General features: G+C 46.7%; 1 protein-coding gene across 1 annotated transcript in view; it reads right to left on the bottom strand.

Moving 5' to 3' along the window:
* The window catches only part of SLC4A11 (solute carrier family 4 member 11), a 124244-nt gene that overhangs the window by 9960 nt on the left and 91498 nt on the right, over positions 1-22786 (bottom strand). Inside the window, exons 11-17 of the mRNA XM_081332177.1 lie at positions 19922-20035; positions 17383-17515; positions 16345-16418; positions 11078-11294; positions 8183-8289; positions 4626-4794; positions 2750-2923 (exon numbers count right to left, since the gene is read on the bottom strand). Of these exons, the coding sequence (XP_081188303.1) occupies positions 2750-2923; positions 4626-4794; positions 8183-8289; positions 11078-11294; positions 16345-16418; positions 17383-17515; positions 19922-20035 (988 nt within the window). The remainder of the gene's footprint in view (positions 1-2749; positions 2924-4625; positions 4795-8182; positions 8290-11077; positions 11295-16344; positions 16419-17382; positions 17516-19921; positions 20036-22786) is intronic.

Raw genomic sequence — 22786 nt, 5'->3', positions numbered from 1 at the left:
TTCCGATCAGAAGTTGCTTTCCACTTATATAAAATAATTGCCATGCTCTGGGCTCAGCGGAGCAAGGCTTTTTACCAGACGCCAATTTCTCTGTTTTAAGATTACACTTCCAAATTCAAATACAGTTCCCTCGCTGCAGTATGATGTTTCTTTCACAAATTGTACCAACATATGTGATAATCTGAAATCAAAGTGAGGCTATAGCAGAACGAGACCAAATCATATTAGTTTAAAATTTTTTTTTCAAATTTCTCAAAAGGGTGGAACAAAATTAGCCTTTAATTTTAGGATATGAAATTCTATTCTATTCTATTCTATTCTATTCTATTCTATATTTTCCATTCTATTCTATATTTTCTGTTCCGTTCTGTTCTGTTCTGATTCTATTCTATTCTATATTTTCCATTCCATTCTATTCTATTCAGGCCATTTGCCTGAAATGGTATAGGGTTTCCTGCCTGAGCAGGGGGTTGGACTAGATGACCTCCAATGTCCCTTCCAACTTTATATTATTATCATTATCATTATTATCATTATCATTATTATTATTATTATTATTATTATTATTATTATTATTATTATTATTATTATTATTATTATTATTATTATTATTATTATTATTTTCTAATAATTATTCCAGTCTTATCGTTATTCTATTCCATTCCATTCCATTCTTACCACTATTCTACTCTACTCTACTCTGTTCTTATCATTATTCTATTCTGTTCTGTTCCATTCCGTTATCCTATCCTATCCTATCCTATCCTATCCTATCCTATCCTATCCTATCCTATCCTATCCTATCCTATCCTATCCTATCCTATCCTATCCATCTCTGACACTTTTTTTCCTGTTTTTTTTCTTGTCTTATTATGCTGGGAGAGGCAAATTGGTCCCACAGCTGCCAACCTGCTTCCTGACCCTTTCCGTGGGACCCATCAGCTCTGATCACTTGAGAAAAGAGGCATTTCTTATTTTTTTTAATCAAATAGCCAGGGAGAAAGCAATGCAATGCAAATCCCCAAAGATGCATTAACAGACTGCACACATAGACCCAGAATATTTACAACATAAATTTAGATGATATTTACCTTATTTATTTCAAATGTTTTTATAAACACATACAGTTAGTCCCCGATGTACGACCGCGATGGAGTCCAAAATTCCTACTGCTAAGCGAGACAGTTGACCTTTGCCCATTTTTACAACCTTACTTGCCACAGCTGTTAAGTGAATCACCGCAGTTGTTATTAACACGGTTGTTAAGTGAATCCGGCTCCGCCCGTTGACTTTGCTTCTCAGAAGGTCGCAAAAGGGGATCGCGTGACCCCGGGAGAATGCAACCGTCATATATATGAATCAGTTGCCAAGTGGCTCAATTTTGATCACGTGGCCATGGGGAGGCTGCAACCGTCGTAAGTGTGAAAAATGGTCTTAAGTCACTTTTTTCACTGTCGTAACTTCCAACGGTCACTAAATGAATGGACGTTAAGTCGAGGACTACTTGTAGCTAAGGGTTCACTCCAGTGGTGGGATTCTAATACCTGAACATCCGCTTCTCTGCGTGGATGCAGGCCTGGGCCTCCGAGGCCTAGAATGGACTTCCAGAAGTGACATCCATGCATTTCCGGTAGGCCATTCTAGGCCTGGGAGGCCTCCTCCAGGCTTAGAATGGACTTCTGGAAGTGGCATCCATGCACTTCCTGTGGGCTATTCTAGGCCTGGGAGACCTCCTTCAGGCCTCCAAGGCCTAGAACGGACTTTCGGAAGTGACATCCATGTATTTTCTGTGGGCTGTTCTAGGCCTGGGAGGCCTCCTCCAGGCCTAGAATGGACTTCTGGAAGTGACATCCACGCACTTCCAGTGGGCCGTTCTAGGCCTGGGAGACCTCCTCCAGGCCTCCGAGGCCTAGAACGGACTTCCGGAAGTGGCATCCATGTACTTTCTGTGGGCTGTTCTAGTCCTGGTAGAATGGACTTCTGGAAGTGACATCCACGCACTTCCGGTGGGCCGTTCTAGGCCTGGGAGACCTCCTCCAGGCCACCGAGGCCTAGAACGGACTTTCGGAAGTGGCATCCATGTATTTTCTGTGGGCTGTTCTAGGCCTGGGAGGCCTCCTCCAGGCTTAGAATGGACTTCTGGAAGTGACATCCACGCACTTCCAGTGGGCCGTTCTAGGCCTGGGAGACCTCCTCCAGGCCTCCGAGGCCTAGAACGGACTTCCGGAAGTGGCATCCATGTACTTTCTGTGGGCTGTTCTAGGCCTGGTAGAATGGACTTCTGGAAGTGGCATCCATGCACTTCCTGTGGGCTATTCTAGGCCTGGGAGACCTCCTCCAGGCCTCCAAGGCCTAGAACGGACTTTCGGAAGTGGCATCCATGTATTTTCTGTGGGCTGTTCTAGGCCTGGGAGGCCTCCTCCAGGCCTAGAATGGACTTCTGGAAGTGACATCCACGCACTTCCGGTGGGCCGTTCTAGGCCTGGGAGTCCTCCTCCAGGCCTCCGAGGCCTAGAACGGACTTCCAGAAGCAGCATCGGTTCAGCCGGTTCTCTGAACTCAACAAAATTTAGCTACCGGTTCTACCGAATCAGTGCAAACCAGCTGAATACCACTACTAGTTCACTCCTTCCCCACTCCCATTTCAATTTTTGGTGGATTTCAGGAACTGGTGGCCAGCTCAGTCCTATAAACCCATGAAACGGCTTTTGACCCAACCAAAACAGAGCAAGGTCTACTCAGGACTTACGTCTCATAGATGTGTCCATTCTCAACTCTTTCCTCAACGTAAGCCAGGGCTCGGACGTGCATCGGCGAGTGAGGAAAGGCAGCGTGGATCCAGGGTAATCCGAAGGCGGACAAGCCCGTGTTGATCAGCGCTACCAGGAGCAGGTCCCAGTGATAGGCTGTTCCCTTCACCAACCTGGAATAAAATGCTTGTTAGTCAGGATTCGTCACGGGAACACTGGGCCGAACCAGAACAATCTGTAACCCAAGAATCGGAACAACAGGCCTCCAATGGAAGAGAATGGCCGCAGCTCCGGGTGGAACTATGGGGTCCTTGGTGCTCTCTGAGCTTAATTGTTTTCTTGCAGACATTTCATAACCCAACTAGGTAACATCATCAGTGCTAGAAAGGAGGGGGGGCTGTGGATTGGAGGAGGAGGAGGACTGTGGGGTCCTGGGTGCTCTCTGAGCTTAATTTTCTTGCAGACGTTTCATGACCCAACTAGGGAACATCATCAGTGCTAAGAGAGGGCGTTTATGGATTGGAGGAGGAGGAGGAGGACGACGACTTTGGGGTCCTTGGTGTTCTCTGAGCTTTGTTGTTTTCTTGCAGACATTTTATGACCCATCTAGCTAACATCATCAGTGCTAGAAGGGAGTGGGGTTTGCAGAGAGGAGGAGGAGGAGGAGGAGGAGGAGGAGGAGGAGGAGGAGGAGGAGGAATGACAACTGTGGGGTCCTTGGTGCTCTCTAAGCTTGGTGATTTTCTTGCAGACATTTCATGACCCAACTAGGTAACATCATCAGTGCTAGAAGGGAGTAGAGTTTGTTGTCTCTTTACCTACAAGTGGTTTACCTTGCCAATGTTGGTAGGAGTGTGGTTTACTCTTGGGTAGTTCCTCGATTAGGAAACTACTTAATTAGGGAACCACCAAATTAGGAATCTTTAGATGTGGAGTCACTGAGCTTGGCTGTTTTCTTACAGACGATTCATTACCTGACTAGGTAACATCATCAGTGCTAGAAGGGAGTGGGTAACAAGTGGGTGACAAGCTTACCCTGGAAGCATAGGGTATTTGTTCTCGTCTTGGTATTATCTTGATTCGGCTGATGTTTGCTGTCTGAACTGATGATTTCTTGACTGGGTTACTGCTTATTACTTGACTGGTGGTCTAGTATTAATCTTGGTGTCAAATCACTGCTTATCTGCGTGTTGAATACTGACGATGTTACCTAGCTGGGTCATGAAACGTCTGCAAGAAAGCAGCCAATAAAGGAGAATATTTGTGGCTTAGGATTGAAGTGGAGGTTCCCTGCTTCTCTCCGAGCTCGGCTGTTTCCTTGGCAGACGTTTTGTCACCCAAAAGAGGGAACGGCACTGATGACGTTACCTAGTTGGGTGACGAAACGTCTGCCGGGAAACTACCAAGGTCAGTGAGCACTAAGGATTTATTTATTTTACTTATTTTAATTCCATTTATATCCCGCCCTTCTCCGAAGACTCAGGGCGGCTTACACACTTAATCCCTCCACTGGAGAACCTGGCCTTTGGCCTACGTTCATTTCGCTGCAAAAAAAAAACAAGTCTTCAGGTTTAACACTTTAAGAGTCAACCTCTAGTTTCATTTCTTTTTTTAAAGAGCGGGAAGCAAACGGGGGCGCGGAGAGATTTTTATAACTCTGCGGACCGACTTGCAGAGCGAGCCGTTGTTCAGAAATGCTGCAGAAACTCTTCGGTTTGAGTTCGTTCCGGCGGCAACGATGGCCGGTGCAACTCTGCGCACCCTCAGAGTTTCCCCGTTTTGGTGACCAGACCGGGGGGGGGGGGCCTCAGCCGGGAGAATCCGAAACCTGAAATAGAAAAAAAAGCTTCACGGGGCCGGGGTGGAAAAGCTTACCTGTTCTCGGGTGCGTTGGTGAGCGAGGCCACGATGTTTTGCTCTATGAAGAAAAGCATGGAGAGCAAGAAACCCAGGCCCATCGCGCTCATAACCGAGCCGAGGTGGAGATCTTTCAAGGGCGCCAGGACGAACAAGCTCTCCGACTGATTGTAGTTAAATTTGGACACTGGGAAAAAAACGAGGGAAAACCGACAGAGTCATCCTTGGACGTCTTCGAGAAGAGACTGGACAGCCATTTGCCCGGGATGGCAAGGTCTTATAAGGGGTGTGTGTGTGTGTATGTGTGTGTGTGTCCAGCCTTGGCAACTTTAAGACTTGTGGACTTCAACTTCCCAGAATTCCCCAGACAGCTATTTCCTCCCTCCTTCCTGGCTTTGGAATTCTGGGAATCCAAGTCCACAAGTTTTAAAGAGGGACAATCAGCAGGAGGTGAAGAGTTCTAGTCCCACCTTAGGCACAAAAGCCGGCTTCGGGACTTTGGGGCAATCACCAGGAGACGGTGAGTTCTAGTTCTTTGACCTGAAAGCCGGCTAGGTGACTGTGGGCCAAACACCAGGAGATGGTGAGTTCTAGTTTTATCTTTGATGTGAAAGCTGGCTGGGTGACTGTGGGCCAAACACCAGGAGATGGTGAGTTCTAGTTTTATCTTTGACGTGAAAGCTGGCTGGGTGACTGTGGGCCAAACACCAGGAGATGGTGAGTTCTAGTTTTATCTTTGATGTGAAAGCTGGCTGGGTGACTGTGGGCCAATCACCAGGAGATGGTGAGTTCTAGTTCTATCTTTGACGGGGAAGCTGGCTGGGTGACTGTGGGCCAGTCACCAGGAGATGGTGAGTTCTAGTTCTATCTTTGACAGGGAAGCTGGCTGAGTGACTGTGGGCCAAACACCAGGAGATGGTGAGTTCTAGTTCTATCTTTGACAGGGAAGCTGGCTGGGTGACTGCGGGCCAGTCACCAGGACATGGTGAGTTCTAGTTCTACCTTTGACATAAAAGCCGGCTGGGTGACCTTGGGCCAATCACCAGGCGACGGCGAGTTCTAGTTCTATCTTTGACATGAAAGCCAGTTGGGTGAATGTGGGCCAATCACCAAGTGAGGGTGAATTGTAGTCCTACCTTAGGCATGAAAGCTGGCTGGGTGACTTTCGCTCCAACACCAGGCGACAGTGAGTTCTAGTCCTTAGGCCGGAAAGCCAGCTGCCTAACTTTGGGCCAGTCCCTCTCTCTCAGCCCAACCAAAGTAGCAACTATTAGGTGTGTTCAGCACTTTTGAGTTATTTATAAATAATAATAAAGGTGGGATACAAATAAATAGATAAAAAATAAATAAAATAAACAGGGATACAGGAGGGTCTTCCATCTAAGCTGCTGTGATTTATTTTGTGTATCCTTCCAGGGAAAGTAGAACCACGAGGTTTGAAAGTATGGAGAGGTTGTGACAACCTCTCCAGCAAGGAAATTTGTCGTGTCAAGTCAACACAACTGCAGAGGTTTTGCCCCTTTTTCTGGTTCCAAACGAATGGAATGCGACCCACACAAAAAAGGGGAATTGTGAGATTTCTTCATTTCCTTTTGATTCATGTCCCCCCATCTCCAATCCACGTCATTCGGAGAATGGAAAGAATTGGGGTGTTTTTTTTTCCTTCCTACGGCGGAAAAGTCAATCTGTTTGACCATCACAGCCGCGGATAATATTTTAAGATTTCCTTCGACGTGTGATGCTCCTAGCCTAGCAGATGTTCTGGATCGTTTGCGCCGTTTAATTAGGAAAATACAAAGTAGCAGCAAAAAAAAAAAAATCAAACCCGGAGGGAAAAAAAACGATGGGTCAACATTTGTCACCTTTACATCTGTATGTCCGTCAGCGGTTCTTCCTGCCTCTGGTAACGAGGCAGGCTTTTTGCTGGCTACCAGAATAATTGGGGGGGAAAAATAAAGTTTCTTTTTTTTTTCCTCAAAAAAAAAGGCAAACAAAAAAAAGTGCCTTTTTTGTGATAGTGAAATTAAACTGTGGACTAGAATCATTCGGAGAACTTAATGCCTGTGAATACAAGCGTGGTGCCGAGCAAGGAAATATGTGGAAGAGTTAAAAGGAACTCGCTCAGGCAAAGTTGGAGACATTTCTTGTGAGGATATAGATTGGGACTTGGAATAATAATAATAATAATAATAATAATAATAATAATAATAATAATAATAACAACAACAACAACAACAACAACAACAACAATAACAACAACAACAAAACAACAACAACAATAATAATGTTGGAAGGGACCCTGGAGGTCATCTAGTCCAACCCCCTGCTCAGGCAGGAGCAGGTAGTTTGACAGGGATCAGTTTTGTGATGCCTTTTGTTTGTTTCTATAAGGCTATTATTTTTATATTAAAAAAACACTCAAGGTGGTAAATACAACCACCTCACCTTCCTCCTCCTATTTTCCTAACAACAGCCCTGTGAGGTGGGTTGGTCTGAGAGAGCGAGAGTGATTAGCCCAAAGTCACCCAGCTGGCTTTTGTGCCTAAGGCTGGACTAGAACTCACCGTCTCCTGGTGATTGGCTCAAAGTCACTGAGCTGGCATTTATTCCTAAAACAGAACTAGAACTTACTGTCTCCTGGTGATTGGCCCAAAGTCACCCAGCTGGCTTTCGTGCCTAAGACAGGACTAGAACTCACCGTCTCCTGGTGATTGGCCCAAAGTCACCCAGCTGGCTTTCGTGCCTAAGACAGGACTAGAACTCACCGTCTCCTGGTGATTGGCCCAAAGTCACCCAGCTGGCTTTCGTGCCTAAGACAGGACTAGAACTCACCGTCTCCTGGTGATTGGCCCAAAGTCACTGAGCTGGCATTTATTCCTAAAACAGAACTAGAACTTACCGTCTCCTGGTGATTGGCCCAAAGTCACCCAGCTGGCTTTCGTGCCTAAGACAGGACTAGAACTCACTGTCTCCTGGTGATTGGCCCAAAGTCACCCAGCTGGTTTCGTGCCTAAGACAGGACTAGAACTCACCGTCTCCTAGTGATTGGAAATTCGGGCACTTGGCAACCGACTCCTATTTTTTTACCACATTTGCAGCATCCCGGGGGTCACGCGATTTCCCCCCCCCCTTTGGCCACCTTCTGACGAGCAAAGTCAATGGGGGAGAAGCCCGATCCGCTTAACAACCGTGCGACTACGTGAACAATGGCCGTGATTCACTTAACAGCGGTGGCCGAGAAGGTCATAAAACGGGGCAAAACTCAAACTCAACTCGCTTAGCGACAATAAATTTTTTTAGGCCCCCGTCCCGGTCGTTAAGGTGAGGACTCCCTGTCCTTTCGGACTGGCGAGGTTTTATCTCAATGCAGCCCTGCAATAAAACAGAATTTGCTCCTTCTTCTCTGGTCCGTCTGGGAAGGCGGACCAGCACTTCGCAAGGATACAGAAGCCTTGGCTACGAGGCTCGCGGCCAATAAATTCAATAAAATCAATTAATGCCCCGAAATCTCTGCTCCCTTCCCTTCAAAAATCCCTCTCCCCCCCACCCCTCCCACCCCCCTCCAGTTGACCTACTTTTTATTTCCTCGAAGAAGTGGGATCCGATCACGGAGAAGGTGAGGACGGAAATAGGCAATGCGCAATCCGCCAGGATTTCACGGACCCGGGGATGAAGGTAGGGGCTGCAAACGGAATCAGAAACACCCAGTCAGGACCACCAGCTGCCCTCCTGGAGTGGGGTTGAAAGATCAGGATGGAACTGCAAATGTTTATGACCCAACGGAAAGGGCTGGCGGCGGGATTCAAGGCCCCCACCTCCACTTTGGCGGAACCGGTAGCTCATTTTTTTCTTGCCCAGGCCCGGAATGGACTTCCGGAAGCGGCGTCCAGGCAGAGAACCGGCGGTTCGCAGATTTGAATCCCACCACCGAAAGGGGCCAGTTTCAGCTGCTCACGGGTCAGCAGCATCACAAGAACGTTTCCCAAGAGGCGTGTTGGTCACATTTTGAAGGCTGGTGAAGATGCCGACATCCACGCCTAGCTGAGAGGCTGGTTCATCCTTCAGCCATCCCTTCCCTGTGGCATTCGGTTCAGCCAGGTCTAGCCTGTAAGGGGTTTTCCTTGGAAAAAGGAGGGTACGCGGAGTCCTTGGTGCTCTCTGAGCTGGGTGGTTTTCTTGCAGGCGTTTCAGGACCCAACTAGGTGACATCATCAGTGCAAGAAGGGAATGGGCTTTGTACATAGGAGGAGGAGGAGGAGGAGGACTGTGGGGTCCTTGGAGCTCTCTGAGCTTGGCTGTTTTTCTTGCAGACATTTCATCACCCAACTAGGTAACATCCTCAGGGCCATTAGGGTGTATAGGGAGGAGGTGGAGGAGGAGGAGGAGGAAAATGACAAGTGTGAGGACCTTGGTGCTCTCAGAGCTTGTTTTTTTCTTGCAGACATTTCATGACCCAACTAGGTAACATCATGAGTGCTAGAAGGGAGTAAGGTTTGCTGAGAAGAGGAGGAGGAGGTGGAGGAGGAAGAGGAGGAGGAAGAGGAGGAGGAGGAGGAGGAGGAGAAGAAGAATGACAACTGTGAGGACCTTGGTGCTCTCAGAGCTTGTTTTTTTCTTGCAGACATTTCATGACCCAACTAGGTGAATTTATCAGTGCAAGAAGGGAATGGGCTTTGTAGATAGGAGGAGGAGGACTGTGGGGTCCTTGGAGCTCTCTGAGCTTGGCTGTTTTTCTTGCAGACATTTCATGATCCAACTAGGTAACATCCTCAGAGCCAGAAGGGAATAGGGTGTATAGGGAGGAGGAGGAGGAGGAGGAGGAGGAGGAGGAGGAGGAGGAGGAGGAGGAGGAGGAGAAACGACAACTGTGGGGTCCTTGCTGCTCTCTGAGCTTGGTGGTTTTCTTGCAGGCATTTCATGACCCAACTAGGTGACTTTATCAGTGCAAGAAGGGAATGGGCTTTGTAGATAGGAGGAGGAGGAGGACTGTGGGGTCCTGGGTGCTCTCTGAGCTTGGCTGTTTTTCTTGCAGACATTTCATGATCCAACTAGGTAACATCCTCAGAGCCAGAAGGGAATAGGGTGTATAGGGAGGAGGAGGAGGAGGAGGAGGAGGAGGAGGAGGAGGAGGAGGAGGAGAAACGACAACTGTGGGGTCCTTGCTGCTCTCTGAGCTTGGTGGTTTTCTTGCAGACATTTCATGACCCAACTAGGTGACTTTATCAGTGCAAGAAGGGAATGGGCTTTGTAGATAGAAGGAGGAGGAGGAGGACGATGACTGTGGGGTCCTTGGAGCTCTCTGAGCTTGGCTGTTTTTCTTGCAGACATTTCATGATCCAACTAGGTAACATCCTCAGAGCCAGAAGGGAATAGGGTGTATAGGGAGGAGGAGGAGGAGGAGGAGGAGGAGGAGGAGGAGGAGAAACGACAACTGTGGGGTCCTTGCTGCTCTCTGAGCTTGGTGGTTTTCTTGCAGGCATTTCATGACCCAACTAGGTGACTTTATCAGTGCAAGAAGGGAATGGGCTTTGTAGATAGGAGGAGGAGGAGGAGGAGGAGGAGGAGGAGGAGGAGGAGGAGGAGGACTATGACTGGGGGGTGCCTGGTGCTCTTTGAGCTGGGTGGTTTTCTTGCAGACGTTTCATGACCCAACTGGATAACATCAGCAGTGCTAGAATGAAGTGAGGCTAGAGGAGGAAGAGGAGGAGGACGATGACAATGTCGACTGTGGGGTCCTTGGTGCTCTCCGAGTGTGTCTTTTCCTTGCAGACGTTTCGTGACCCAACTAGATAACATCATCCAGGAGGGATGTTTATACAGAAGCGGATCGCTCTGTCGGCGTCGCGAGGCAGTTCTGCTTTCTTCTCGTTCGTCCCCTGATCAGGCTGTTCTTCACCCTTAGCTGGTTTGTCCGAGTTGGTAGTTCTTCCTACCGAGTTCCTTTAGCCCCTACCGTGCAACTCTTCTGAGGCCTCCTTCCGTTATATATTCAAGATGGACGGGGCTTAATATTTATTTGTTATCTACATATAGGGGGTGGGTGGGTCTACACATCTGTCGCATATAGTAGGTTTAGCTGTGTCTCCTGTCTGCGTTCCCTTCGAGAGCGGGCAGCTAAATTTCATTTTTGATGCGTTGCCGTTGTGCCCGCGGTTAAAAAAAAAAGACAATAAAGGTTATCTTATCTTATCTTTGTCTCCTCTCTCTTCGCTGGCTTTCCTCTCTCCAAGGCTGACCATTTTCTTACACCGTTTTTGGGCTCCTCTCTCATAACGGGCACAAGGCAACATTTCTCAACCGGGGCAACTTCCAAGAGGCCCGGCTGGGGAATTCTGGGAGTTGAAGTCCACGCATCTTCCCAAGGCCGAGGGTTGACAAACGCCGACACGGACAAGGGGGAAAAACAACAGCAACAACAAAAACCCCGCCAGCCATTGGCATCAATTGATAACGCGCCACAAACGGCTCACCTTTTCTTGAACTGGTAGAGAGTGTGCCCAAGCCACAGCGTGCCCAGCATGAGCATCAGACTCAGGACGGCGGTTTCCCGCCCCTCGTGCGCGGCGACCGAAGGACCGTCGCTCTCGTTCCCCATCGAGGGACGTTCTGTTGAGATGTTCAGCAGGAGAGTGGTGTTGTTGATGGACAACGTTTGCGTCCTTGGGCCGTGGTAGTAGTTGGTGAAAACTGGGGGAAAGAGAACGAACAATTTTAGGCCTGGCGGACGGGCAAAAATCTCGATTCCGCGCGCCTTTCTTTGGAGACACGCCCGCACTTGGGTTAGAATCAGCAGAAAGGGTCCAGGCGGGTGCTCAATTTACAACGGTTCACTTAGCGACCGTTCAGAAGTTACAACGGCACTGGGGGGGGGAGAAAAGGGACTCAGGACCGTTTTTCACACTTAACGACCGCTGCAGCATCCCCGGGGGTCACGTGATCCAAATTCAGATGCTTGGCAACTGACTAGTATCTAGGACGGTTGCGGTGTTGCGGGCTCAAGTGATCCCCTTTTGCGACCTTTGTCAGCCTTAAGTTGCCAACTTAACAACCGCGGCGATTCACTTAGCAACCACGGCATAGAAAAGATCGTAAAATGGGGCAAAATTCACTTCGAAGCCCTCTTTGCTTAGCAACATCAATTTTGGGCTCCCTTGCGGTCGTAGGTCAAGGACTACCTGTGTTAATGCTTGCATTTACCTTCATTTCTGAAATGGGAAAGGATCTCCTGCCTGAGCGGGGTGGGTGGGTGGGTTGGACTAGAGGACCTCCAAGGTCCCTCCCCACTCGGTTATCCTGCTACCTGTTATCAATTCATCAGTGGAACAACTTGTCTCCCAAAACTGTGGGTGTTCCTATCACAGGAGGTTTGCAAGAAAAGGGCGGACAACCCGTTTGTCTGAAATGGTAAGAGGCTCTCCTGCTCGAGCAGGGGGTTGGTCTAGAAGACCTCCGGGGGGGTCCCTTTCAAGTCTGGTATGCTGTATGTACGGAAGGCTACCTTTTACCTTTGGTTAATCCCTTCCCAAAGTTTTAGCGGGGCGATAAATTTGCAGCAAAGCATTCATCGGGGCAGCCGAAGGACTGGGTAAGGTGTCAGCAGCTGCAACCTCCTAACAAAACTCCCTGTGTGTGTCTGTGTGTGTGTGTGTGTGTGTGTGTGTGTGTGTTTGTCTGAGTGCTGGGAGAGTTATTTAAGGTCCCTCTGATCCCATTAGCCGTCTCTTGTTTGCTTCGACGGCTGTTTTGCCCTTGTGCTTTCCTGCCGGAGTGCAGAAGTCAAGATCAAACGGGGGGAAAAAATCCGGTGGATAGGTACAGCTAAATCACCGGCGTTGAAAAACAAAATATAATTAGGCAGCTGAAAAGGAATGGGCAGCAGCTTTGCAGACACCCCCCCCTTCTGACAAGCCCCCTCCACAAACCCGGAATGTGATAAACGCACAAACACACCACCCGCCCTCCCCTTTCCTGCGGGGGTGTGTGTGTGTGTGTGCGTTAAAAGCTTTAGGAATGAAAAGGGATATTTGCCTAATCCTTCCTTTCAGAAGAGAACCGAACAGCTGGACGGATGGAGGGCGCTTCCGAAAGCCACGGGGGCCATTTGAAAAATGAAATAATAATAATAAAAAAAGAAGATCAAGAGACGAAATGAAAACGAAGGGTTTTTAAAGTTGTTTTCCGGCAGGGCAGGGCAGGGAGAGAGTGAGTGGGGGGGGAGAGAAGAAGAATGGAAACAAGTGATTGACATCACTCGCCTTTGATGAAGGAAATTACGACAAATGTTGTAATGCCCTTGGTTCTCCGCTGGGCCGCAATCAAAGCGCGATCCCTTTCATCCTGAAAAGCTGAGCTGAGCGCAGACCCCGTGGCCTTCCCACCAGCTGCAACCCTGCCTAACCCCGTGCCAAAAATGAGGGACGACGGCCCGTCTAACTTTGCGAGGAATCCACCAAGCTGGCAGGAATAGCCAATACTCCAGAAGATAGGCTTATGATACAGGAGGATCTGGACAGACTCGAACACTGGGCGCTATCTAACAAAATGAAATTCAATGGTGAAAAAAGTGAGGTTCTACATTTAGGCAGGAAAAATCAAATGTACAGGTATAGTATAGGTGGTACCTTGCTCGATAGTAGTAACTGTGAGAGGGATCTCGGAGTCCTAGTAGACAATCTCTTCAATATGAGCCAGCCGTGTGCTGCAGCTGCCAAAAAAGCCAACACAGTGCTAGGCTGCGTTAACAGAGGGATAGAATCAAGATCACGTGAAGTACTAATACCACTTTACAAGGCCTTGGTAAGGCCACACCTGGAATACTGCATCCAGTTTTGCTCACCACGATGTAAAAAAGATGTCGAGGCTCTAGAAAGGGTACAGAGAAGAGCAACCAAGATGATTAGGAGGCTGGAGACTAAAACATATAGGGAACGGTTGCTGGAATTGGGTATGTCTAGTCTAATGAAGAGAAGGACGAGGGGGGACATGATAGCAGCCTTCCAGTATCTCAGGGGCTGCCCCAAAGAAGAGGGAGTCAAGCTATTCTCCAAAGCACCAGAAGGCAGGACAAGAAGCAACAGATGGAAACTAGTCAAGGAGAGAAGCAACCTAGAACTAAGGAGAAACTTCCTGACAGTGAGAACAATTAACCAGCGGAACAACCTGCCTCCAGAAGCTGTGAATGCTCCAACACTGGAAGTTTTTAAGAAGAGACTGGCCAGCCATTTGTCTGAAATGGTATAGGGTTTCCTGCCTGAGCAGGGGGTTGGACTAGATGACCTCCAAGGTCCCTTCCATCTTCTTCTTCTTCTTCTTCTTCTTCTTCTTCTTCTTCTTCTTCTTCTTCTTCTTCTTCTTCTTCTTCTTCTTCTTCTTCTTCTTCTTCTTCTTCTTCTTTTTTTCTTCTTCGTATGTAAGGAAGGCAGCTTGCTGAATGATGGGACTGCTAGGGTCAATGTATCTAAAGTGGGGGAAAGCCGCCCCCCCCCCAGGACGGTGTGGAAATGAGGGATGGAAAGCTATGGGGTAACACAAGGGGTGTGGGAGGCCCAGGGCCCCCCCTACCTGAAGCAACCCTTTTTTGTTTGTTTTTTTACAGCCTTGTGTGAAGCACCCCATTTAACATCCATGGAGATTCTCCATCATCCAAGTCGTGGCTGCCTCAAAGGTGTTTTTTTTTAAAAAAAATGCAACTGGACTTTGTTTCTCCTTGAAGACGTTTCCCTTCTCATCCAAGAAGCTTCATCGGTTGCTAGTGAACGGTGTGGGATGGAAGGATTTATTTATATTCCTCGCAGTCCTCTGGTCGTGAGGACTCTCTCCCAGAGTCGTTGAGGCCAAGTGGAGGTTTATCTGATACTTGCAGGCTTATTTAGCGCCCAGATAAACCCCAAAGAACAGATTTTATTTTCCTGGGCTCCAAGATCACCGCAGATGGGGACTGCAGCCAAGAAATTAAAAGACGCTTGCTCCTGGGGAGGAAAGCCATGGCAAATCTAGACAGCACACTAAAAAGCAGAGATGTCACCCTGCCAACAAAAGTGCGTATAGTCAAGGCTATGGTCTTCCCAGTTGCAATGTATGGCTGTGAAAGCTGGACCATAAGAAAGGCTGAGCGCCAAAGAATTGAGGCCTTTGAACGATGGTGCTGGAGAAGACTCCTGCGAGTCCCTTGGACCGCAAGGCGATCAAACCGGTCAGTCCTAGAGGAGATCAACCCTGACTGCTCTTTAGAAGGCCAGATCCTGAAGCTAAAACTCAAATCCTTTGGCCACCTAAGGAGAAGGAAGGACTCACTGGAGAAGAGCCTCATGCTGGGAAAGATTGAGGGCAAGAGAAGAAGGGGACGACAGAGAATGAGGTGGCTGGATGGAGTCACTGAAGCAGGAGGCCTGAGCCTAAATGGACTCCAGAAGATGGTGGAGGACAGGAAGGCCTGGAGGGACGTTGCCATGGGGTCGCGAGGGGTCGGACACGACTTCGCAACTAACAACAAACCTCCAAGTGGTCTGAACGACTCTCAGAGAGAGTACTCACGACCAGAGGACTGCGAGGAATATAAATAAAATATAAATATAAATCCTTCCTGTTCACTCAGAACCGATGAAGCTTCTCAGATGAGAAGCGAGACCTCTTCCTCAAGGGAAAAAAAAACAGAGTCCGGTTGGCTTTTGGAAAAGCTACTCTGGGACAAACAAAGGTCTGGATTCTGATCACGGGATCAGGGGGATGCTGAAATGATCATTAGTGTGTAAAAAATGGTCATGAGTTTCATGTTTTATGAATAAAAGTTTTATAACAATAATAGTAATAGCAATAATAGTAATAGCAATAATAATAATAATGATGATGATGATGATGATGTTAGAAGGGACCTTAGAGGTCATCTAGTCTAACCCCCCTGCTCAGGCAGGAAACCCTATACCATTTCAGACAAATGGTTGTCCAGTCTCTTCTTAAAAACCTCCAGTGTTGGAGCATTCACCGCTTCTGGAGGCAGGTGGTTCCACTGGTTAATTGTTCTAACTGTCAGGAAGTTTCTCCTTAGTTCTAGGTTGCTTCTCTCCTTGACTAGTTTCCATCCGTTGCTTCATGTCCTGCCTTCAGGCGCTTTGGAGGATAGCTTGACTCCCTCTTTTTGGGGGCAGCCCCTGAGACATTGGAAGACTGCTATCATGTCCCCCCTCGTCCTTCTCTTCATTAAACTAGAGACATACCAATTCCAGCAACCGTTCCTTATATCTTTTAGCCTCCAGTCCTTTAATCGCCTTTGTTGCTCTTCTCTGCACTCTTTCCAGAGTCTCAACATCTTTTTTACATCCTGGTGACCAAAACTGGATGCCGTATTCCAAGCGTGGCCTTACCAAGTCCTTGTAAAGTGGTATTAACACTTCACGTGATCTGGATTCAATCCCTCTGTTAATGCAGCTTAGAATTGTGTTGGCATTTTTTGGCAGCTGCAGCACACGGCTGGCTCCTATTTAAGGGATCATCCACTGGGACTCCAAGATCCCTCTCACAGTTGCTCCTATTACAGTTACTGCTACTACTATTAAACGAACTGTTGTAAATAGAGGATTACCTGTAATTGCAACTTTGGGGTGGTGGTGGGGGGGAGGGTTAAGCCTAACTTGAAAACAAAATTTGTTGAGTCTTATAAGAGTCTGTTTTCTGCAGAACGGCCTGCTCTGTGTTAAGAACAATTAATGCAGCCAGGTAAAAATTTTTCCATCTGATTTACCTTTTGTGATTCCTTTAAGGGCATCAAGGACGAAGGTGATGGAAATAAAAAGGGCAATGATTTCCTCGGTGGACCTACAAAAACACACACACACACGCACAACAGGAGAAGACCGTCAACCAAAAAAGGCCAGAAAGGACACCACGTATTTCTAGGAGGGTCGGAAAGACCTCAAAAGCAGTTTGAAGCATCTTTTACCGGGGGTATGCAGGTGGTCCTCAAGTTACGACCACAATGGAGCCCAAAAGATTCCGCTGCTAAGCGAGACGGTTAACTGAATTGTGCCCCATTTTTTTTTATGACCAGCCCTTGTGAATCGCGGCGGTCGCTAACTTAGTCACAAAGGCTGTTATAAGTGGGTTTGGCTCTCTCGCTGACTTTGCTTGCCAGAAGGTCGCAAAAGGGGATCACGTGACCCTGCGGCCGTCGTTAAGTGTGAGCCAGTTGCCAAGCATCTGAATTTTGACCACGTGACAACGGGGGAATGTTGCGACGGTCATGAGTGTGAAAGATGGCCCTAAGTCGCCTTTTCCCAGTGCCGTTCAATCTTTGGTCACTAAACAGTCGTAAGTTGAGGACTCCCTGTATTCCATGGCTTAAACCAGGGGTCCCCAACCAATGGGCCGTGGCCCACTAGCGGGCCGTGGACCTATTGCCACTGGGCCTCGGGACAGGCGTGGCACACTCACCTCCCACTCGTGCTGGCGACCACAGACCCGTTTGCGCCTGCACGCGGCTGCTTGCGCCTGCGCACATGTGCAAACGGGGCTGCTCGCCCCGTGGGGGCGTGCCTGGCCCTGTTCACGCATCCATGTGTGCGCGGCCACAAATTTCCCAGCTGTTCCCTTTTTCCCTCCGGGCCGCCAGAATGAAAAGGTTGGCGACCTCTGGCTTAAACTAGTCCGATTGCTAAACTGCTCTGGGTGGGGCTAGCTTCTGTATCGTATTTTTTGCACCAATTTCGAAATTTCCAAGCTTCCCAGAGTCGCGATGGTGAGATGGGTGGCACTAACGATGACGTCAACACGGGCGTCTTACCTTTTAAAGAGCTTCATTACGAGGCTGAAATTGAAGAGAGAGTACAGCACGAGGAAAAAGCTGTTCCAGAGACCGACCCAAGCGTAAAAGGCACGGAAATCCAAATTGTAGTCGTAACAGATGCCTTTGATCACTGGAAGCAAGGGAGCAAGAGAGCCAGTTTAGTCTACCGATGAAAGCGTTAGGCTACAAACTAGGAGGCCCTGAGTTCTAGTCCTGCCTTAGACCTGCAAGCTAGTTGGGTGATTTGGGGGCCAATCGCCAGGCGGCCGTGAGATGTAGTTCCGCATATTTTATGAACGTTTGCTGAGTGACTTTGGGCCAATCACCAGGAGAGGGTGAGTTCTAGTCCTGGCTTAGGCATGAAAGCCAGATGGCTGACTTTGGGCCAATCACCAGGAGAGGGTGAGTTCTAGTCCCACTTATGCCATGAATGTCAATTGAGTGACTTTGGGCCAATCATCAGGAGGTGTGTTCTAGTCCCTCCTTAGGCGTGAAAGCTGGCTCAGTGATTTTGGGCCAATCACCAGGAGACTGTGAGTTCTAGTCCTGCCTAACTCCTGAATGTCTGCTGAGTGACTTTGCGCCAATCATTAGGAGAAGGTGAGTTCTAGTTCTGCCTTAAGCATGAAAGCCAACTGGATGATTTTGGGCCAATCACCAGGAGACGGTGAGTTCTAGTCCCGCCTTAGTCATGAAAGCCAACTGGGTGATTTTGGGCCAATCACCAGGAGACGGTGAGTTCTAGTCCCGCCTTAGTCATGAAAGCCAACTGGGTGACTTTGAGCCAATCACCAAGAGACGGTGAGTTCTAGTCCCTAGTTCTAGTTCTAGCCTAAGCCACGAATGTCAACTGAGTGACTCTGGGCCAAGCATCAGGAGATGGGAGAGTTCTAGTTGTACCTTAGGCATCAAAGCTAGCTGGGTGACTTTAGGCCAGTAAATTATCAGCAAGCTGGCAGATGCTACATTTGAAAATGTAGGAAGTGTAAGAAAATTTTGGGACACAACTGATAATTGCCCAACGATGGGTCCGGGACTTGAGCTGACCTTGCAACTATTTATTTTATTTATTTATTTTATTTTATTGGATTTATATACCGCCCTTTCCCGAAGGACTCATGGCGGTTTACAGGGTACTTAAAACAGTGATACAAAAATTAAAAACAATTAAAAACAATTAAATTTAATCCCTGAGAATAAAACCCCAATTAAATTATAATTAACTATGCCAGGTCTATGAGACTGGACCTTCAAAGCATCCCAGGAGATTTTTATTTTTAGTTTTTTGGAATTTTATTTTGTGAAATGTACATTTAAAAACAAAAGTGGACATGATTCAACTTCCCTGGCTACAGCACTGCTCTTAGTATTACCTTACGTAACAAAAAGAAAAAAACAGAAAATTAAAACGTATTCTATGACGGGACAGAGTATGACAAAATGTACATATAACATCCCAGGAGATTAATTGGGCAGGCAACGAAATCGAATTGTGGAAGATTCCTGTTTTTGGGGTATGCCAAAACTGTACACAACACAGAAGCAGCTCGCTGGGAACAATTCTCGTTTGAGGAGGGGGTTGGACTAGAAGACCTCCCGGCTCCCGTCCAACTCTCTTATTCTGTTCCGTTCTTCTCCCCAGATGTGCCCATTTCCCCGCACGTGAACGGCAGGAAATCGGGGGCGTTCAACGATCAGATCCACCTGAGGGTCTTTCCTATTTTGAGTGTTTTTTACTTAAAAATCAACCCTTGAGCTATTTGTCTGTGGAGATTCTCAGTCTATCCAGGTCACGGTTGTCCCAAAGTTGCTTTTTCATGAGGCAAGTGGACTTTCTGATTTTTCTTTGAAGTCATTTCCCTTCTCATCCCAGAAGCGTCTTCGGCTCTGACTGGATGGTGGGGAGGGGAAGGATTTATACTCCTTGAAGACAGCCGGTCATTTGCATCCTTTTAGAGAGTCGTTGAGGCCACTTGGTGGTTTATCTGTGTCCTCGGGGTCACCCGAGTGGTGCAAATGGGTGTGGAGCCTTCTTGGCTGCAGGATGTTATCTGCCCTGGGTCCCCCCTTCACCGTTGAAGACAAGAGGATTTATACTCCTTGCAGACAGCTGGTCATTTGCCTCGTTTTAGTGAGTCCACATCTATTTGCACTACTCAGCTCACCTTGAAGACAGAGACGAATCTCCAGGTGGCCTCAACGACGCTCTAAAAGAAGGCAAATGACCAACTGTCTGCAAGGAGTATAAATCTTTCCGTTCCCCACCGTCCATCCAGAGCTGAAGAAGCTTCTTGGAGGAGAAGGGACACGTCTTCAAAGGAAAACAAAGGAAGTCCAGTTGCCTCTTGAAAAAAAGCATCTTTAGGACAAAGGCGTCTGAACGTCGAAGGGGGATCCGGATCACACTGGGGAGGGGAGGGGGGACGAGAACCACGCGGCAGGCAGCATTTTCAGACCGTCGGTGGTACGCCAAAGCCCATCGCTTGGGGGAACCCCGAAGTGCAGAGAACCCCGAAGAGCGACAGGACGGACTCACCATTGATATACAGTGCCAAAGGAGCCGTGGTTAAAAGCACCACTAGCGGCTGGCCGGCGAAGAGGGCGTAAAGCAGGCCCCCGATGCACTGACCCACAATCGACTTTTCCACGTCTGGAAATTAAAAAAAAAAAGGCAAGACTGCGAAAACAAACCATGGATCGGCTGAAGTCAACCTGCCTTAAATTGCAGCATTATCAGATTTGGTGGGGGTGGGGGGACACAAAAAAAACAGGTCCACAACCAGAGGTCCAATTAAACCGATTTATTGCTAAAAGGCTGGGCGCGCAGGAATCTTTCCAACTATAGCTATTCCTCAACGTACGACTGCAACTGAGGCCAAATTTCTGTTAAGCGAGACAGCGGTTAAGTGAGCTTTGCCCCTGTTCTGCGACTTTTCTTGCCACAGTTGTTAAGTGGGATCGCTGCAGTTGTTAAGCTTAGTAACACGGTGGTTAGGTTTATCCGGCTTCCCTATTGTCAGAAAGTCAGAAAAGGGGATCGCGGGACCCCTCCGGACACTGCAACCGGCATAAATGTGAGTCAGTGGCCAAGTGTCTGAATTTTGATCACTTGACCACGGCAGGGGATGCTGCCACGGTCCTAAAGTGTGAAAAACGGCCAGAAGTCCCTTTTTTTCAGTACCGCTGTTAACTTTGAACCATCGCTAAATGAATGGTTGTAAGTTGAGGTCTATCTGTAATGGTGAGCACCTGCTGGGAGTTAGATAAGGGTCAAGGAATTCAAGGGGAGTTGGACTGGGTTTGTTTGTGGGTGTGTAGGGATTCTAGGCTGCTCCCTCTTTTAACTCCAGCCGAGGTTAGAATAGAATAGAGCTGGAAGGGACCATGGAGGTCTTCTAGTCCAGCCCCCTGGTCAAGCAAGAGAACCTGTACCGTCTCAGACAAGTGACTCTCCGGTCTCTTCTTAAAAATCTCCAGTGATGGACCGCCCATGATTTCTGGTGGGAAGCTGTTCCGCTGGTTAATTGTCCTCACGGTTAGGAAGTTTCTCCTTAATTCCAGGTTGCTTCTCTCTTTGATTAGTTTCTATCCATTGCTTCTTCTCCTGCCCTCTGGTGCTCTGGTGAACAACCTGGCCCCCTCTGCATTCCATTCCATTCCATTCTATTCTATTATTATTCTATTTCTATTCTATTTCTATTCTATTCTATTCTATTCTATTCTATTCTATTCTATTCTATTCTATTCTATTCTATTCTATTCTATTCTATTCTATTCTATTCTATTCTATTCTATTCTATTCTATTCTATTCTATTCTATTCTATTCTATTCTTTCTCTTATTCAATTCTATTCTCATTATTCTATTCTATTTCTCTTATTCTATTCTATTATTATACTATTTTTATTCTATTCTATTCTAATCTATTCTATTTTACTTCTCTTATTCTATTCTATTCTATTATTATTATATTCTATTTTATTCTATTCTATTTTATATTCTATTCTTACTCTATTCTTATTCTATTCTATTCTATTTCTCTTATTCAATTCAATTCTATTCTATTTCTCTTATTCTATTCTACTATTATTCTATTTTTATTCTATTCTATTCTAATCTATTCTATTTTACTTCTTCTATTCTATTCTATTCTATTCTATTCTATTCTATTCTATTCTATTCTATTCTATTCTATTCTATTCTATTCTATTCTATTATTTCATTCCATATTTTCTATTCTATTCTATTCTATTCTATTCTATTCTATTCTATTCTATTCTATTCTATTCTATTCTATTCTATTCTATTATTTCATTCCATATTTTCTATTCTATTCTATTCTATTCTATTCTATTCTATTCTATTCTATTCTATTCTATTCTATTCTATTCTATTCTATTCTATTCTATTCTATTCTATTCTATTCTATTCTATTCTATTCCATATTCCTATTCTATTCTATTTATTCCATTCCATATTCTATTCTATTCTATTCTATTCTATTCTATTCTATTCTATTCTATTCTATTCTACTCTACTCTTTTTTTGAAGACATTTCACTTCTCATCCAAGAAGCGTCTTCATTTCTTGTTTTCCTGACAGACAGAACCATTAATTAGTGGAACAACTGGCCTCCAGAAGATGTGAATTCTCCAATCCTGGAGGTTTTTAAGAAGAGACTGGACAGCCATTTGTCAGAAATGGTATAGGGTTTCCTGCCTGAGCAGGGGGTTGGACTAGAAGGCCTCCAAGGTCCCTTCCAACTCTTATTATTGTTATTATTAATTTTAGACTCCTGTAGGTTTTTCAGGAAGGTGTGTGTGTGTGTGTTTCTCTGTCTCTCTCTCTCTGTGTTTGTGTGTTTGTGTGCTGTTCTTATCTTTTATAACCTTGGAAATCAGAAACATGGAATTTCCTGGACTTTGGGTCCAAGGAGACACGCAGATAAATAAAGCTAAGATTTCCTGGTCTGATTCCAACAAAGGTTTTTTTGTTTTTCTTTGGGTAGAGAAGGCTTGTTTTTAAGCTTTCCTTTAAAAAAAATAAATAAATAAAAAATCCTCGCTACCGCCTCTTATTTATTTTTAGAGCCGTCTCTAGCTTTAATGAACTTTTTTTTTTAAAAAAACCCATCCTTAAGTGCAAAGGGGTTCCTAGTCTGGCTCACTGCTTCACGCCAACGTTTCAATCAGGTGTTTTTTTTAAATAAAATAAAATAAAATAAATACAAAGTAAATTCTGCAAATAATTGAAACGTACAGAGCTGTCCCCGAAAGCTGCCTTATTCAACCGAGGAGGTCACAGGCAGTAGGGCAAAACTTAACTTAAAACCAAAGAAAGGTCTCGCTTAGCGACGGAAATTAATGGCGGTCGTAAGTGGGGGGCACGACCTGCCCTTTTC

The sequence above is a fragment of the Vipera berus genome (genome assembly GCF_964194415.1).
Source record: "Vipera berus genome assembly, chromosome: 7".
NCBI lineage: Eukaryota > Metazoa > Chordata > Lepidosauria > Squamata > Viperidae > Vipera > Vipera berus.
This window is presented reverse-complemented; position numbering and strand designations above follow the sequence as displayed.